The 17,700-nt window shown below is 33.4% G+C and overlaps 2 protein-coding genes across 2 annotated transcripts in view; one reads left to right on the top strand and one right to left on the bottom strand.

Moving 5' to 3' along the window:
- The window catches only part of LOC118746492 (ecdysone-induced protein 78C), a 320,083-nt gene extending 315,839 nt beyond the window's left edge, over positions 1-4,244 (top strand). The window contains exon 7 of the mRNA XM_036480339.1: positions 3,246-4,244. Coding sequence (XP_036336232.1) covers positions 3,246-3,623 — 378 coding nt within the window. The 3' untranslated portion in view covers positions 3,624-4,244. The remainder of the gene's footprint in view (positions 1-3,245) is intronic.
- Positions 4,245-14,780: 10,536 nt separating this feature from the next.
- On the bottom strand, positions 14,781-17,396 carry LOC118745989 (inositol monophosphatase 1-like). The gene is made up of 4 exons (XM_036479698.1): positions 16,892-17,396; positions 16,665-16,798; positions 16,241-16,609; positions 14,781-15,626 (listed from the first exon to the last, which is right to left on the bottom strand). The coding sequence occupies exons 1-4, from the start codon at positions 16,961-16,963 to the stop codon at positions 15,362-15,364; spliced, it is 840 nt and encodes a 279-aa protein (XP_036335591.1). The 5' UTR covers positions 16,964-17,396; the 3' UTR covers positions 14,781-15,361.
- Between the last annotated feature and the right edge of the window lie 304 nt (positions 17,397-17,700).

Here is a 17,700-nt window from a genome sequence, read left to right on the forward strand (position 1 = left end):
CGCTAACGAAATCTGGATAACGTGAGCAACCCATGTTCGGATGCGGTAGCCTTGTTTCACTAGAAGGTGCGGCTACAAAGGGCTGGCAGTCTTGGAGCAAGCGACTCTTGATATAAATTACGCATAAAACCCCAAATAGTGCGTGCGGTTTGAGACCCATCATGAAAAGGCAATTTCCATTGAAAATCAAGGTAACTCCTCGAATGAGACCGCCTTTTCTGGTGATGACCACAGTTGTTACCAGCTGAGAAAGTCCAAGTTGTGTTCATTATTGGTGGCAGTTTGCTCATGAAAGAAAACACGCAAATGGATTAGATTATATGGGTAAATCTAAGATATCAGAAATGTCTATAATCGAAACTGGTCAGGAAATGTGTGGCTGCTCTCTCAGTTTACTTCCAAAGCAGCTTGATTGGATATTAGAGCACAGGGACATCGAAAAAATTACATGGCTGATAGATTTACCAGAGAATATAGAGAGAGAGTAACTGTACCAACCTGTGGACTGCTAGTATAGAAATGGGTTTTGAGTCTCCTTAGCGAGCGCTGCGCGAAAGCCCCGACTTGCAAAGTTCTCCTAGTGATTAAAGGCGCTTCTTAAACTAGCCAAGCGAGGATGTCGAAGTGGAACTACTTCTCAGCTGCTGTGCTTTCGTATGGCTAAAGTTTAAATACCTAAGCTCATATTTTCTTAAAACTTCCAAGGAACTGCGAACTGCCTGCAGAACTTCATGTAAATATATCACGACAAGTTCACGTTCCCTGAAATGCTTTCATCTAACTTAACCCTGACTTAACCCAATCTAAAACCACAGGCGAAAGACAACCTAAAAATGGTGCTATATTCATCGCGCAGTCACTATGAAATACATACAAGCTCAATCACGATATATGAACACCGGGGTTTCTTCTCGCAAAATGCTAATAGAGTGCTTAGTTAAACGGATGATAAATACAATGCTGGGCACGCAGCCCAAATCTTGACATCACGTAATCTTACGTTAGCAAATAGTGTGACTTCAACTACTATCTGGCTCCATCCTTATACGATCACGGAAATTTCAAAAAATATTACTAACCGTATGCGAGGAACTGATCCTTTTTATTGCGTCGTGAACAAACCTTTGCAACTGTTTAAATTGTGAGAAAACATGGAATTTCCACCTCATCATAAAGTAGACAAATGAAAAACGGACTGAGTCGTAGTCTCCCCAATTGGATTATAATTGGACAGAGTGCGACTGAGACTTCTTTGTCAAAAGGACAACAAACCAAACACCCGTTTTTAAACATTGAAGAGATGCCGCTAAAAGAATAATTGCATGGCCGACTTAAGAAACTCCTCGAATTCCGTTAGCCACTGGGGTACTCGCGGGGGGTTTTTAGACATTGACAACGTCTTTGATAACATCTCACACCAGGCGTATATCGAGCTGTAGATAAAAGAAATGTAGCCACTCCGATTCGAAAGTGCATCGGTTGCATTCTAAGAGCCAGACTGTAGCAGGTAATAATATAATACAACTGAGGACAGAAAAATGCTGCCCTGAGAGGGGTTGTACTGTCCCCTCTCACAGCGACTAGCAAATTTTAAAACAATCTGCGACATTTTGCAACATCCTAACTACTGCACAATGATTGTCAGGCCAATAGTTACATACGGAGCAGTGGCATGCCCCGAGTGGTAGCGGTTCTATCCATACAGTAAGGGCGACTGGAGTGCACCTGCATAGGCTGATACCCACAGGTGGTTCACAGACGGCTCAAAACTGAGGAACTACCCTGGTATCATTCAAGCGGAGGTTTTTGCCATTAGTGTTTGTGCGGAAATTATTCCGCAGAGGCAATCTCAGTAGATAGCCCATAGTCTACTACAGTGACAGTCAATCTGCACTAAAAGCTATATCGTCGTGTGAGATTAAATCACGGGTGGTATGGGAATGACAGGATAGAACACCCTGGGGGAACACAACACCGTGCATCTACTGTGGGCCCCGGGCTGACAGACTAGCTATAAAAGCAGCAGCCGCTCGACCTATAAGAGCAGAAGCCTTCATAGCATTCGAGACGCATACTATCAGGGAAGAGTTAAATAAGAGCAGAAAAACGTTGGCCTATATGCAAACCCGGGGGAATAGTGCGGCAGCGACAGTGTACCAGAAATCTCTCGACATATCTTCTTAGAATTTAATACGATGGCGAGAAGAAGACTGACACATCTTTGAAGGTTGTGGCCGGAGGTTTCGCATATTATTTGTCTACCGCCCTCGAAACTACTCGGTTTCATCAGAGCACTAGGGCTGGACGGAGAGTTGTGATGAGCCATGTGTGGGCACAATAGACCTAAGGTCGCAGTGTACATGTAATCTAACAAATCTATCTATCTATCTAGCCACTGGGACCTCGTCTTGTGTAGACAATTCGTGAGCAATTTAGTTATGTGAAACGTCATTTTTACTCGACCAAAAACAGAATATTCAGAATATATATTCCTTATGGTCCGGAAGAGTAAGCTGGCCTCCTCTAATTAGTTTCAGAATGTTTTGTTATTCTTATTCTATAAATCGAGTTTTTTTGGTAGTTAATATCCTATGGAGGTCCTTGGTTGGTATACCTACCGCGCCCATTTCCAAAAGTAATAACCAGGGTGGGAAATAAAGTCCATTGACCTTATTTCCGTTGATCTTATTACCTGTCACCTTTTGTCAGTCTGTCTGTATGTTTGTACCCGCATCCCTTGAAAACTAATGCATAGAATTGAATTCAGTTTTCACTGTTGTATTTCTATTAGTCTAACTTAAAATATAGAAATAAAAAATTGAGAGTTGCCACCTGTTTGATAATTGCAGTTTAAGTAAATTGATAAAATAAAGTAAATATTCCAATATGGCTGTTAAAAGAAAGAGGTTTGAGAAGACTTACATCCGAAAACTTTTTTGTGAAAAGTTGCCACCTGTTTGGAAATTTTATTTAAATTAATAAGATAAATTGAATATTGCAATATGGCTATCAAACTGAAGATATTTAGAAAAGTTTACTGCCGAAAATATTTTTGAGGGGCGTTGCCATTTGTTTAGAAAAAATTTATTAAAATAAATTGATAAAATAAATGAATTAATACAATATGAGTATCGAAAAACATAAAAATACTTTTAAGGCGCAGTGAAGCACGCTGGGTATTTGCTAGTTTTCTTAAAAACTAAGTTTTTCAATGTACTAATTCAAATCTTTCTTTTTATTTTCAGAATGACTTTGTCATCTCGCTGGTGAATTTCGCCAACACTCTCAACAGTTACGGCCTAAGCGATACCGAAATTGGCCTCTTCTCTGCCATGGTATTGCTCGCTTCCGATCGCTCCGGCCTCGCTGAACCGAAAGTGATTTCAAGATCGCGCGAACGCGTATCCGAAGCGTTACGTGTCCAGTTGGTGCGTTCACGTGCCGGTTCCACACAAGCGCTACAACTCATGCCGGCACTGGAGGCTAAAATACCCGAATTGCGTTCGTTGGGCGCCAAACATTTTTCACATTTAGACTGGCTGCGAATGAATTGGACTAAACTGCGATTGCCACCGCTGTTTGCGGAAATTTTCGACATACCCAAAACAGAAGATGATCTGTGAAGGAATCAACAACGGCGATGCGATGCAGCGTAAGCGCGAAACATTACTCAAAGAGTGGAAAAATGCATAGGAAGGGGAAGGAAATGCCGCAAAAGGCGATAGAGTGTGGAAACTGGGAAATGAGTTGAGTTAAGCGACGTAGGGTAGAGGAGAAGAGGGAGGGGAACTTTCGTGTGGCAACTGTGCGAAATGTGAAAGTCTTAAATAGGCAACCAGTGAGCAAGCAAAGATTTTTTGAATCTATATTATAAAAAAACCTAAGCAAAATATACCGTATGTTTTCTAAACTTAGCGTGAGTAGTTTGTAAGCAAAAATTATAAAGAAAAAGAAAACTTTAACTAATTTATATAGCAGAAATTTGGAGGAAATTTAAGTGAAAAATTTTAGTTTTGATTTTATATTCTCTAAGTGATCGTGGAGCGATTACAAACGTTTGTAGTTAGAGTGCTGAGTTTTTTTTCATTTGAGTTATAAAATTTATTTTCTAGAAACTCTAATAAATGTGTTTATGGAAATTAGATACCAGTTTTAACTAAGCATGCTTACAAGCATATGTAATTTTAATGAAGTGAAAAAATATATACATTAGACTGCATCACCAAAAAAAGTTGCAGTTTTTCCACCGGAATTGCAAAATTTGTTATATTTTAAGAAGTCCACCTAAATATTTCGGAAAAATATTAAGATTTTAGTGAGCTGGACCGATTTGAAAACACCTCCAAAAATGGAGTTTTTTATGAATAAAAATAGTTTCTTAAAGAACTTTTTGAAAAAAGTCCCCTCAAATGACAAAAAAGATTAAGCTTAAAAAATCTGCATAAAAATATTTAAAAATCTTTTCAACGGAATCGTAAGAACGAGATTTTTGGAGCTGTTTTTTTACTTTTTTCAAAGATTGGTTTACGAAAACCTTGAATAACTGGGCCAAAACTATTCTGATTTAGACTTAAGGGATCTCAGTGGATAGGTATTTTCACACTGTTTTTACTTCTGTCCAAAAAAAGTCATTCGTATCCCAATTTTTTATTTTTCAAATACCAACACATCTTAATTCAACTTTGAATAATATTCTTTCATCCTACCTTTCTCTGTCATCGTTTGAATGAGTTTATTAGCAAAGAAATAAAAACGATGAGAAAAAACCTTTCCAATGACACCTCTTAAGTCTAAATCGGAAGAGTTTAGATTGTGTTATTAAAGTTTTTCTTATACCAATCTTTGAAAAAAGTTAAAAAACAGCATTAAAAATCTCATTATTACGATTCCATTCAAATTTTTTTTAAATATTTGTATGCAATTTTTTTAAGCTAAAACCGTTTTGACATTTGAGGGGATTTTTTCAAAAAAAATTTTTAAGAAACTATTTTTATTCATATAAAATTCCATTTTTAGAGGTATTTTCAAATCGGTCCAGCTCACTTAAATCTTAATATTTTTCCGAAATATTTTGGTGGACGTCTTAAAATATAATAAATTTTATAATTCCAATGGAAAACTAGCACCGATTTTTTTTTTGTATGGGGAGTGATGCAGTCTAATATACATACATACATAAATATAAAAATATCATGTGATCATGCCACAGACAGATGTAACATTGCAATATCAGAAAGTGAAATCTTGATAACACAAAAATGTAGTAGTAGTTTTAGGCAAAATAAAAAATTTAAACATACATAAACTCAGCGCTAGAAATGGCATTAAATTCAAAATTATAACACATTGGTGAATAATTACATGCATACATATACGTATGTATGTATGTACATTAAAATTAACGGTATCATTAAAAAATGTGGCACAAAAAACTATAAATCTACTAAACACAACGCCACGCCCTAAACCAATCAAATTTACGCGTTCTAAGCAATGCCACAACACTGCAAATACACTGAGAAAAAATCATTTTAACGAATGTTATGCAATATTTTGATTTTAACAAACTACATACATAATTAAGCTTAAAGTAGCAATTTAAATGGATGAAATTACAAATATATACATACACACATATAGCATATACGAAGTAATTATAAAAAATTTGTTATTTGCTAAAAACTTTTATGAGCGAAAAAAATATACTTTCAGTTTTTTTAAGCAACTGTAATATGTTTTCTTTTTTTAAGAAGTTGCTTAGCAGCCAATTTTACGCTAACAAAATAATAAAATTTCATGTGGCATTAATCAGCGATTCAAAAATTTAATAAAGAAAAAATCATGAAAATCTGAAATTATATAGCGAATAGTGAAAAAGGTTACATCTCTAAATCTCAATTGTTAAAAATGTTACACTTAAGTTAAAAGCATACATACATACATATACGGTATAATAATAATAATAATAAACATACATAAGTACATATTAGCATCCGTAGTAACCATCTCCACTCCAATTGAAAAAGAAAATCGTATCGAACAAAATAAAATAGAAATTATGTAAATGTAAATAAGAATACCAATAGGAAGTCTATAAAAGATGATTTATATATGTAAATTTTGCTTTACAAAATTCTATAATCTTACACCGAAATAAAATTTAGCTATCCAAATAAAAAAAAATGGTTGACTTGCATATAACACATACGCTAAACAAAAGCGTCTTACAAAAAACAAGAAAAACCTATTTAAAAGAAATTAAAAAAAAATAAGCCCTAAAAGTTTCGCTTAGGCGGCTTTCTAAAATACATACATACATACTAAAAAAAAAAACAATCTCTCCGTACCATTGTAGCATTTCTAAAATTCATTAAAACTTTTTTATTTCATGTCTAGCCTGTTGGCTTTAAACTCGTTTAATTTGTTGTCGGAAATTTGCAATTTAGCAGTAAGTTAATCAGCACTTCCAATGCAACTAAATCATTCATACGACCATTGAAAAGCAGTTTTTTGCAACAAAATAAAAACCTAACAAGCTACTAACTAATGGTCCACCATCATCACATACAACTCGCAAAATATTTATTTCATTGCGTCTCATCCAAAAGTTTAAAGTTTAGCGTTAAAATATTTTTAGCACTTCCCTAAATCTAATTAAACCAAACTGAAGGTTTCACCTCAACTCAATTAACACCTAAACCTATGTTTAACTGCATACATATATATAGATACATACATGCAAATGTAAGTATAGGTATGTATGCACACATATACGACATATTTTTTGCAAGCGGCTACCACTAAGTTGAGGTTTTACTTTCGAAATCTTCCAAAAAAAGAATGCGCTGACTTTCATACTGACTTAGCCTTACTAAACTATGTACATATGCTATGTTTACAATTAAAAAAAAATCTAATATATATATTAAGTATCATTGTGAGCATTGTGTTTCACTCATTCAAAATATGTACATCAATGCTTTCGCATGCATAGATACATATTTTAACATTTTATAAATAAACATTCATTCAACCATATATACATACATACATACATTCATAGGTTCATATGTTCATATGTGCATCCAAAATACAAATTTAAATATACCGCTTTCGTCCTTCTCATTGAAATATATGTATGTAAATGTATAAGTTTCCTGCTTTTTTGTAATTTGTTTATATACAATATAAAAATTTGTATACATAAGCATCTATGTATTTTTTATTGATATTGCATTAAGGCCTGAGTATATGTATATTGTAAGTGGCAATCACAGCAACAACACTGCGCATTAATTATTATTTTGTTTGTATTGAATATTTTTTATACATACATGCATACGTATATCATATAATGAAAACAACAATATTTTACTTTTGAAATTTTAGCATTAAAGTAAAATAGAAAAAAATAAAGAAAAAGCAAACGACTACAAACCATTATTAGTTATGTAGATATACATACTTTTTTTCTAAATAAAACTTCAACTTTTATTACATAAACAAGGATTTTGTTATGTTTTATTTTATCATAAAAATTTAACTCAATAAATTAAATTTATCATCTCAAATTTATTTTGTTTGGCAGTTCTAAGGAAAATTAGAGCAGAGTTAAGTACAGAAATATCAATCAAATTTGTTTAGGGCTATTTTCCCTATTTCAGCATATTATGTGACATTGAATTTTTCTTAGGATATTTAACTAAGTCTTAGCTGCTACACCGTATGAAGCTTTTAGCAGATTTAACCAGTTTTTTCGAGAAAGCAATCTCGCAATCGCTCAGGGCGATTTTTTTTATGTATGTAATTACGTACATACATATGTATGTACATCACTGTTTTGCTAGAATTTCTCGCATATAAAGAAATTGTATAATTATGAACACGTTATAACTGCAATTGTGATCGAATAGCTGTAAAATGCAAGCATGCACCGACCGGCTATTACAAAATCTTTCAATTTTACTGTGCGCGCAATTTACACCTTTTAAGTGGCAAATTTTGCGAAAATTAAAGCAAAAAACGTGCTGTACATTTGAACATTCAAGTAAAAAATTATCATAGTGTAAAAATAATAGTCTTCTTGCATCACTGATTCAGAATATGAAATCAACTACTTTATGACCGTATATCGAGAAATATTGTTTTTTCTCATTTCATTGCTTAAAATCGGTTGAAAATTGTTCGATATATATTCAAGTTAAAGCAGTATTACTTTGTTTTTAAAGAAAATACACCAACATAGATAGCCACCGGTAACCGAAAGAAATAACCTCAAACGGAACTGTCGCAAAATTGTATTGGGTTCGACTCGTTTCCGGTTGTGCGGGTGAATAATAGCAGCTCTGATGCAGTACTCCATGAACTTACAGGTTTTACACGAACTTTCAGGAAGTTACAGGAAAAATGATCCCGTACTCTAAATTCCTCCAAAATCCTGTAAATGTGAACGATTTTTGGAGAGTTGTGTAGAGAATGTAGTTGCAGGATTTTAACCGAAATTTTTCTTCCGGTAAAATCGTGAAAAGTGTCAAGCGGTCACTGGTTGACGTTTTTACAGGAAAAATGCTTATTTTTTTTGTTCCCATACTTTTTGTTGCTACTCACTTTTTACTCTCACTTGAGTAATTTTGCTCTGTGACATTTTTACAGGATTTTACTCGAAAAGTATTGGATCAGAGCTAACGTAATTAAAAGTGTCAGGTGGAAATTTTAATAAACAAAAGGTTTTAAACAAAATAATTTGCCAATTTGTTATTTAGAAGTCGTCGTTCTCCACTCCAAAATATCCACACCACATTGGCAAGCAGATTCTTGAAATATATACATAAATATATATCTACATAAACGAGCGAGGCATCCAAATACGTACTTATGGCGTTCTCTTATCTCGAAATTCGGCCCTGCGCTAGGGCTGTCAACTTTTCGTGTTCTTCTCTCAGCATCATCACATTCATATTGCGTGCTCTTTCTTTAAAATGTTGCCATATAAGAAGGTGACATTTTTTCGAGAAAAGAAAACGCCTTTAGTTATTTAAGCCACTTTGCATTTCATTTTTCTGTTATCATTATAATACCCGTTGCTTGGAGTATTTTTGTTTTAAATAACGTACTCTCATCTGTACACAGGGTCCAGATAAATACGTGTGCGCATGCATACATTATTCTAAAACTTAACCACTCATCCGACATAGTTTAGTCTCTTTGCCGTAAACCAACGCTTCTAGATATCTCTTTTGATTCTACATAAATATTTGAAACGTTTTCTTTATTTAAGTCATTGAAATTCATATGTATAATGTACATCATTAGGGTGCATATGAAAAAGTAAAGTCGGAATTTTTATGCTCTCACCCCCTAGGATTGTTCTATATCGAAATTAAAAAATATTTAGAGGTCGCTCAAAGCGCTTAAAGTTTTCCATGTATTTTTTATGGGGAAAAAACAATGGAAATGGTATAGAAATTCTTAAAAATCAATAATTTTCTATCGGAGAACTCTGTTTATCCGCAGGAGATTCTCAATAATAATACTCAAATGTTTATTCAACCATTTTTTCATCGCAACTATTATTTATAGGTCCGCCAAAAACCAAGGGAATGGAATGACCAATAAAAATCGTTAGTATTAAAAATGGTTAAATAAACAATTGGGTATTATTATTGAAAGTCTCCTGCAGTTTTCCGATCGAAAAATATTGATTTTCAAGAATTCTATACCATTTCTACAAAAAGTTGTTTTTTTCCTCTAAATATTTTTTGATTAAAAAAAAAAAAATAGGGGTCTACTTTTTTCGATATAGAACAATCATAGGGGGTGAGGGCATTACAATTCCGACTTTACTGTTTTTTTACCACCGTAATGTACATACATACATGCGCTGCTTGCGGCCGACTGCAAACTTTTCACTTGAAATTGATACAAATGTTTGAGGAGTGCTAAAATTTAAGTACCCATGTAAAATCTTGTCCTTATTTAAGAAATGACTTTCACCCGTGTAAGTATATCAAAATAAACACAAAATTAAAAGTGCTATATCTAACTTATTTATTGGGCGATTTGGCTGCTTTTTATAATATATACTGGTTATGTACGCAGAAACATTTTTGCCAAAAGTTATCTCGTTAGGTGGCGCTAGAGTCGAAATATTTTGACACACCGTATTTATGCTCTGATATGTTTCACATTTGGCATGATTAGTTGAAACGTAATAAGTCAGGGCTGGCGAACCTAAGGCACGGTATTAATTGAGGACCCAATTCCTGAATTACCAGTAGTAGTTTTTTCTACCTAATCGACACAATTTCTCTTTTTCGTTTAAATTGGAAATCAAAGCAAGATCTACTCACACCCAAGAAGAGTTCAGAAGAGCCAAAATCCACATGAGACATTCGATTCTTGAGTTCTGTTACATCATTAATCAATAAGCTTTGTGCGAAAACATTGCTTCGTCTCCCTTGATGATCTAATGACCTCCGTTCTCAAAAATAATAAACCTCATATCTTCGGAGGCATTAAATAAACGAAGGTTTGAGGCTTATACGAGGCTTGCAAAATTGGCGATAATGCTTCCATGCTCTAATAAAACTGTTATAATTATTATGCATAGATCTCATTCGCGCTGTTTATGCTAAACTGAAAATTATTGGTAAAGATATTGAGGCATATTCATAGTCGAAATAAAGTCGACTCTAAATTTAGTAGCAGCTTTTTTGGCACATATTACATTAATAATTATGTGAAAAAGCTGCAACTAGTTTTAGTTTCGTCTTTATTTTGACTATGAATACGGCCCATTGTTTCCAAAAATTGCAAATGTTTGCCAAACTTAACAAATTTAAAATCAGATTTGATTTAGATCAAAAACCAGACAGACCAAATTCCCTCATCGACGAATTTTCATCGAGGTTTTCTGAATTCAAGGAGTTATCGGAAACACTCAAATTTATTATGTATAATTATGTGACTTCACTTGATAAACTGAACTTGTTTCAATTTGTTAATACTAAAATTTTAGAAACTTGGAATTTAATTCCAGACATATTAGATGTCTACAGAAGCTGGCGTTTGCACACAAGGTACACAGAGACAGTTAAGAGACCATTAGTTTTGTTACATAAGAAATTCATACTTATATGAAAAAAAGTGCAAAAATCCGTAAAAAAAAAATCTCAAAAATCAACGCGATTTTTTAGCCTTTTGAAACTTGAACTATAAAACTGCATACCCAAAAATTTTCTAAAAACTGAATAAAAATTTGAAATTTTTATGAAAATTTGTTGAATTTTCCTAAATTTTGTGTAAAGTTTGAAACTGTGATTTACACGATTTAGACGTTATTTTTATATAAAAATAACAAAAAATATTTGGATGGAAAAATATTACGAATATAAAAACAAAAATTATGCTCGAAAAACATATCGAATATTGGAGGAAATCAACCCGAGTTTATTGTTTGAGTCACTGTATACATTAGGCTGGGTCAATTTTGTATGGGGGAAAATAAAACGCATTTGATTGCACTGTAACAGTAATATTATATTGTCTTAATTGTCTAATCCAATAATAATTGGCAACGAAAGATTAATTTAAAACATATCTTTAACCCGCGCAATTGATTCAAAGTTTATGAATTTGGAAAATTAAACTTTGGCTGGTAATATCTAGGGAATGTTATGTACTAGACGATATATCAAGTGAAAGGTTATTAAATTGAGTATCTCACGTTCATATATCATTCTTCAATAAGACTACAAGTTTCAAATGATTACTAATCTTGGAGGTCTTCATTTTGTGCTTTACTAGTAGATGACATTGGCCACGATGACAATTTTGGTACTAAAAACTGAAAGAAAACATGGCTTACCTCGTAAGGTGTTTACCTATTTTCCCAGTGGGCACTATTATTTTTTTTTACAAATTTCATAGAAAATAATTCTCATCATTATTCATTTAATGTACTTTTAAAATGATATTATTTCATATTTTTCTTCAAAAACAATATTTCGTCAAGGTTTTTCGAGGTGCCTGACAGAAAAAACTCTTTCAATAGTTGATGATCTAGCCAGTATGTTTAAAATTTGCCTTGAAAGGCTAATTTTTTTCAAAACCTAAGGAACATTTCTGCATCAAAAAGAAAATTTTGAAACAAATTTCGCTTACATACTTTTGGCGGTTAGGCTCTATATATGAAAATTACGTGATTGACGGAAATCCAACTCACGCACGCTCACGCCAGCAAAAATTTCAGTCACGCACGATCACGGAAACTACGTGATTTGTCTATGAAAACCGCTCACGGAAACGCGTGAAAAACCGTGACACGACATGACAAGTAGAAAATCTTGAAAATTGGAGCGGAATGGTTTCATTAGTAACCGAGCAACACATTTGTCGCGGTTTTTAAATTTTTCCGTAATAGTTTGCTTATATTTCGAAGTTATTCACACAAATTAACAGAAATTTTTGTCGATTTTTTTTTCTTGACAAATATTATTCGATCTGTACGTAATAATTACCAAACTGAAGGCGAGACTTACTGTTACTGATTTATGATAATAACATGATAAAACACGTTCAGATTTAAACAAAATTATTTAAAAATGAAAATGTTGAACAAAAATTTCTGTGCACTTCATTTAAATGCAATTTTTGTACTGCATGCATAATAATAATAAGTAAACTAATTAGTGTTTGTCCAATTTTTGCTAGTTCGGTGTTTCCATATTCATTTGCATAAATGAAATTTTTCCACGGTGATGAAAAATAAAGGTTTTCGTATTATAGCTCCCAAAATTGTTTCCAAATATGCAAAAATTCACAAAGTATAGCTAATATGAAAAACAAATTAGTATACATATTTTGAACCAGCGATCTAAATACACCCCAGAAATATGAGTGCTGTTCTTTACATCTTTTAACTAAAGACCAGTGCAATTACCAACAGAACAATTAAAATTTGGTTGAAAAACAGATAAGTTTGAGAATAACCTTAAATTAAAAGGCTGCCAGAGATGATATTTGACTTTTTTGTTGGCCTTTACAGATTCATTATCTTATGATGTCCACCAAAACTTTTTGCTGAACCCTGAATTTTTACAAGGAATCCGTCTTATTCGACCAGTGTGCTTTGTGTAACTTGAGGGTCGATGCGCGGGCTCTTGCAATTAAAATAAACGGTTAATACTTTACAGGCTTGTTGCTGACGTCATGATATAATATATTTTCACTATTACCAAAGGATTTGAAAAAAAATTAAATTTTCGACCCGCCCTAATATACATATACTCCTAAATAATTTTATAAGATTGGGTTTGTTTTCATCACGGATACACAATATAAATACATGCATATATTAATTATTGCGAATATTTTTTCCTTTCTGTTCGTATTATGGTAGAAAAAATCGTACTTAAATTCACCGTTTGCTCCATTACATTCACTGCAGTCTTTCACTCACGTTCTCTAATTTTATTACGTACTTGTACAAAAACAAAAATTAAGATTTTATATAAAAACTACGGTATTTTATAACTTTAGCAAGAACATTTTTTAAACACAAATAAAATAAATTTTTTACTTAAAATAAATTTACATTTATACAGTATGATTACGAATACAAATTGTATACCGTTGAATATAGAACATTTGAAATTATACTAATACATACATTTATTAAAAAATACTTAGTAAAAGTGTCAAATTTTGCAATTTTTTATAAAAATTTCATGAAATACTACTTAATGTGAAAAAATGCACACACAAGTAGAAATATAGAAAAGAGCGCGTAGAAGAAATTAGTAAGATTAGTATATGTACATACATATGAACATGGCTTTAGATCATTTATATATCAGCCACACACTTTTTCCATGTAGAATAACCAAATTTATTTTGCATATGTAAGTTAATGTCCATACATACATATGTATGTACTCTTGTCGCAAAGGTATGTAAGGTATGCGTAACATATCCATAAGCGAATAAAACAGATATAAATCACTTATCTCACCTATATACATATGTGCATATGTATGTATGTTAATACAATAGAGGCCATACATCAATTACAATGAATAACAATTTAAATTAAAGATCTTGCTCTTCTTCCTCCAAAAATGCTAACACGCATTAAAAACTACTGTAGTTAACTTAACTAAAGTATCAACATGCCAACTTAATCATAAATTCATAATAATATGTACATATGTACTTAATATGCAAAGGTATTTGTAACTGTAAAACCTTTGTTTGCCTTTGCTGTGAAAACATGAGAAATATAATAAAAAGTTTATTTGATTTTAAAGTAATTCTGCTTACTCTTTCACATAGTACTTGAAGGTAGATAACAAGAGTTAAGTGTTACTAATTCATGAATGCATACATATTTACATATTATATACGTTTACAAATAAGAAATTAGGAGTCAAAGCAATTCAACTACAGTTGAAACGAATAATTGCATCAATAGTAATAAAATAATGCATGTAGTACATGTGTGTATCTAGAGAAAACTTACAAGATGACAAGAGCGATCTATTGCAAAGAAACATTTTGGGAAAATAATAAGTACATAATGAGAAATTTTATGATTTTAATGAAGGGCGAAAACTTTGAGGCAGTCGACACATTCCTGTATTTCTATTTATTTATTAAAAAAAAATAGTCAGATTTTTACATATGTATGTATACCGACGTACTTATATACGAACATGCATAAAATATGATGATAATATAATATGAAGGCGCATACAATATAAATAGAAAAATAAAAATTTCAATTGGGGTTTTATTAAAAACATTTATTTATAATTGAAGGAACTAACGCAATTTCGAATGCTTGCCAATTAATTTTTAAGCCGTTTTGACTTTCCTGAGTTATTGAGATTCATATAGTATGTACATCGATTTCAATAGAACACAATTTTACAACTAAATATTTCCTGTTTTCAGATGTGGTAAATGGGCACTAAACGATTTACAAGATACCCAGACTTGCTTACAAATGTTTCATAATTGGTTAATTATCATGTGCATATTATATACTCTTACAATGGCTTTAACTCAACAAAAAAAAAAAGTAGTTACAAATACGATACGCATTTAAAGAACATTTTATTAACCTCTTTGAGACTCTGAAAATTTACTACAACAAATATTTGTGGCTTTCACACAATGAAGTACATAATTTACATTTATATTTAGATTTGCATAAAATTTCCACTACCTTTTTTAACAGTTCCTAAAAAAAATACTTGGTATACATTCATACGAGTATATAATTTCAAACTTCACAATATTGCTGTTGTTGCACGCAGCCATAAAATATACATCTTTGAGTGATATAAATTCGATCCCCAACTTAATCATCTCGTGGCTGTGGATAGAACTGTGTTAATTGCTTGGCAAACTCTTGTGCCAATTCCTCACTAGAAGCAGCCAATACACGTCGAGACATGATATCGAATTTATCGCCTGTCGGATCAATGATTACGCCACCTGCTTCAAGCACTAGCAGCTCTCCAGCGCATACATCCCAAGCATGAACGCCAAATTCGAAATTGATATCTGCCGCACCTAGAGCGACCATGCAGAGATTGAGCGCCGCAGCACCCAGCATACGAATGCTAGCAAAATTAAAGAAAAAAAAAAACAATTCAGTTAATATGTGCTCATGTATAGTGTGTATGTCTATGGTACATACATACATATTTGTATGTTGATGGCAAGCAAGACGGGAGAATAAGTGACACGTGAAACACTCGTGTTAAGCACTCAATTAAATTTAACCACTTGCTAAAACAAATATGTATGTAGTATAATGAAATTATCTGCATCATACTGGAGATATCCGCTCAACAACATATTTGCGGTATATTATCTACATACATATCGTCGTTTAAAGTACAAAACCGCGTATCGTCATTCTGCAAAACGGCGTAACTGACATCGGCTGCCAAAAATTGAATTTGCTCACACAAGCTCTTGACTCAATCCTTATCCATTTGTCCTGAAATATACTACCCAGAAATGCGATCGCTTTATAAAAAAAGAAAACCATTTAGAAATATGAGTGTTTTTGCGCTCTAGAAATAGATTTTTACAACTTCACATACGCGGTTTTGCATTTTGCTGATGCCCGGTTTTGCATTTTGTTGATACGCGGTTTTACACTTTAAACGACGATATGTATCTACATGTCTACATACATATATGTATAAGTAAAAACATTCATACATACCCATGCACCTTGGGTATAATTTTCTGGAAATTCTCGAAAATTATTTTCAGCTTCTCAGTATCACGTGCTGTGCCAAATTCGGTGGTAATCAAAGATTTCCCCAATTCCTTTTGACCGCTCACTTGTATGCGACGTCCATTGAGGAAGGCACCCTGACCGCGGCGTGCACTGAAACGCTGTTGCAGCATTGGATTGTAAACAACGCCAATTTCGGTGACCTTGTTCACCTTCAAGCCAATTGAAATGCACGAGTGTGGAAAGGAATGTACGAAGTTCATAGTGCCATCTACTGGATCAATAATCCAGGTGGGCGCATCTGTCAGCTTATTCGGTGTTCCACCAGCAGCACTCTCTTCCTCTCCAATGAATCTATAGGCGAGCAAAAAGTGAAAATAAATAATGAAAAACCCATTACCACACTCACTTATGGTCGGGAAATGAATCGAGCAATCCCTGAATAAGCATTTGCTCCACCTCCTTATCGGTGGCTGTGACCAAATCAATATCATTTGCCTTTTCTTCAAACTCTTGACGGGTTTCATTACGCTTAGCCACCAACTATAAGAGATTAAGAACACATCGGTTGTATATACATACATGTCACAATCCTGCCGTAAAGGAGGAGCTTCAAAACGCCCTACACAAACTTACCGCTCCAGCTTTGTCTACCAACTGTGACACAACTTCGTAACATTTATCCAAGTCAACACTGCAATCGCCCATATTTCTAATAATCGTGGTTCTCCAAGCGGTTGTGTGTTTAAGTTGCGAGGAAATGGAATTTTCCACCGATAGATAAACGATTTGTTGCGAAGCTATGCGTCTCAGTAGAAAATAGGAACTGCGAATCCAAGCCGTGTTAGTCCGAAAATTACTACCGATTGCTTTAATTATACTTTCACAATACGTCACGGAAATTATCGGTCAAAAGTTTAAATATAGTTAATTTAATTAAGTAGCAGCAGTCGTCAGTCGAACAAAGCGAATATAGTTTTAACTACGAACTTGCGTAAATGTCTGGTAGATCCAATTGCCACAGCAGGCAAATGCAAATATTTCTCTTTCGCCGGATACAAAAAGTAATTATGTACATAAAAAGTTAAAAATACGAGAATCAAGGTATATCAAGAGTTCTGTGAGGCCACTACGTGACGAGAATGATGTTCAGTGCGATGGCGCGTTGGCAGTGCGTATGAGCAATATTAACGCTGCCACATAAGTGTATTTATTTTTTACGTTTAGTTCTGTTTAAGGGAATTTTTCTTCCCCTTAACCCCAAACACCAAAAAGCACAGGTTATTTGCCCACTTTTTTTGGTTTAGTGGGCGAAAAGGGAGGGGCGTGGCTTTTGATACCTCACCTACTATAAAATTCGCAGTCCACATTTTATAAAAAGTCATACCTGACCTCTCGAACCCTTAAACAGACCCGTTGGCGGCCTTCAGAAGCGCTTAAAAAAA

The sequence above is a fragment of the Rhagoletis pomonella genome, unplaced genomic scaffold, assembly GCF_013731165.1.
Source record: "Rhagoletis pomonella isolate Grant_MI unplaced genomic scaffold, Rhpom_1.0 Rhpom_scaffold_00010, whole genome shotgun sequence".
Classification (NCBI taxonomy): domain Eukaryota; kingdom Metazoa; phylum Arthropoda; class Insecta; order Diptera; family Tephritidae; genus Rhagoletis; species Rhagoletis pomonella.

Bases quoted from the DNA above. Each gene is read 5' to 3' on its own strand.
- LOC118745989 (XM_036479698.1), bottom strand. From the start codon at position 16,963: ATGGGCGATTGCAGTGTTGACTTGGATAAATGTTACGAAGTTGTGTCA. The intron at 16,610-16,664 runs GTGAGTGTGGTA...GCTCGCCTATAG, and splicing joins GATTCATTTCCCGACCATAA to ATTCATTGGAGAGGAAGAGA. The intron at 15,627-16,240 runs GTATGTATGAAT...TAATTTTGCTAG, and splicing joins ATTATACCCAAGGTGCATGG to CATTCGTATGCTGGGTGCTG.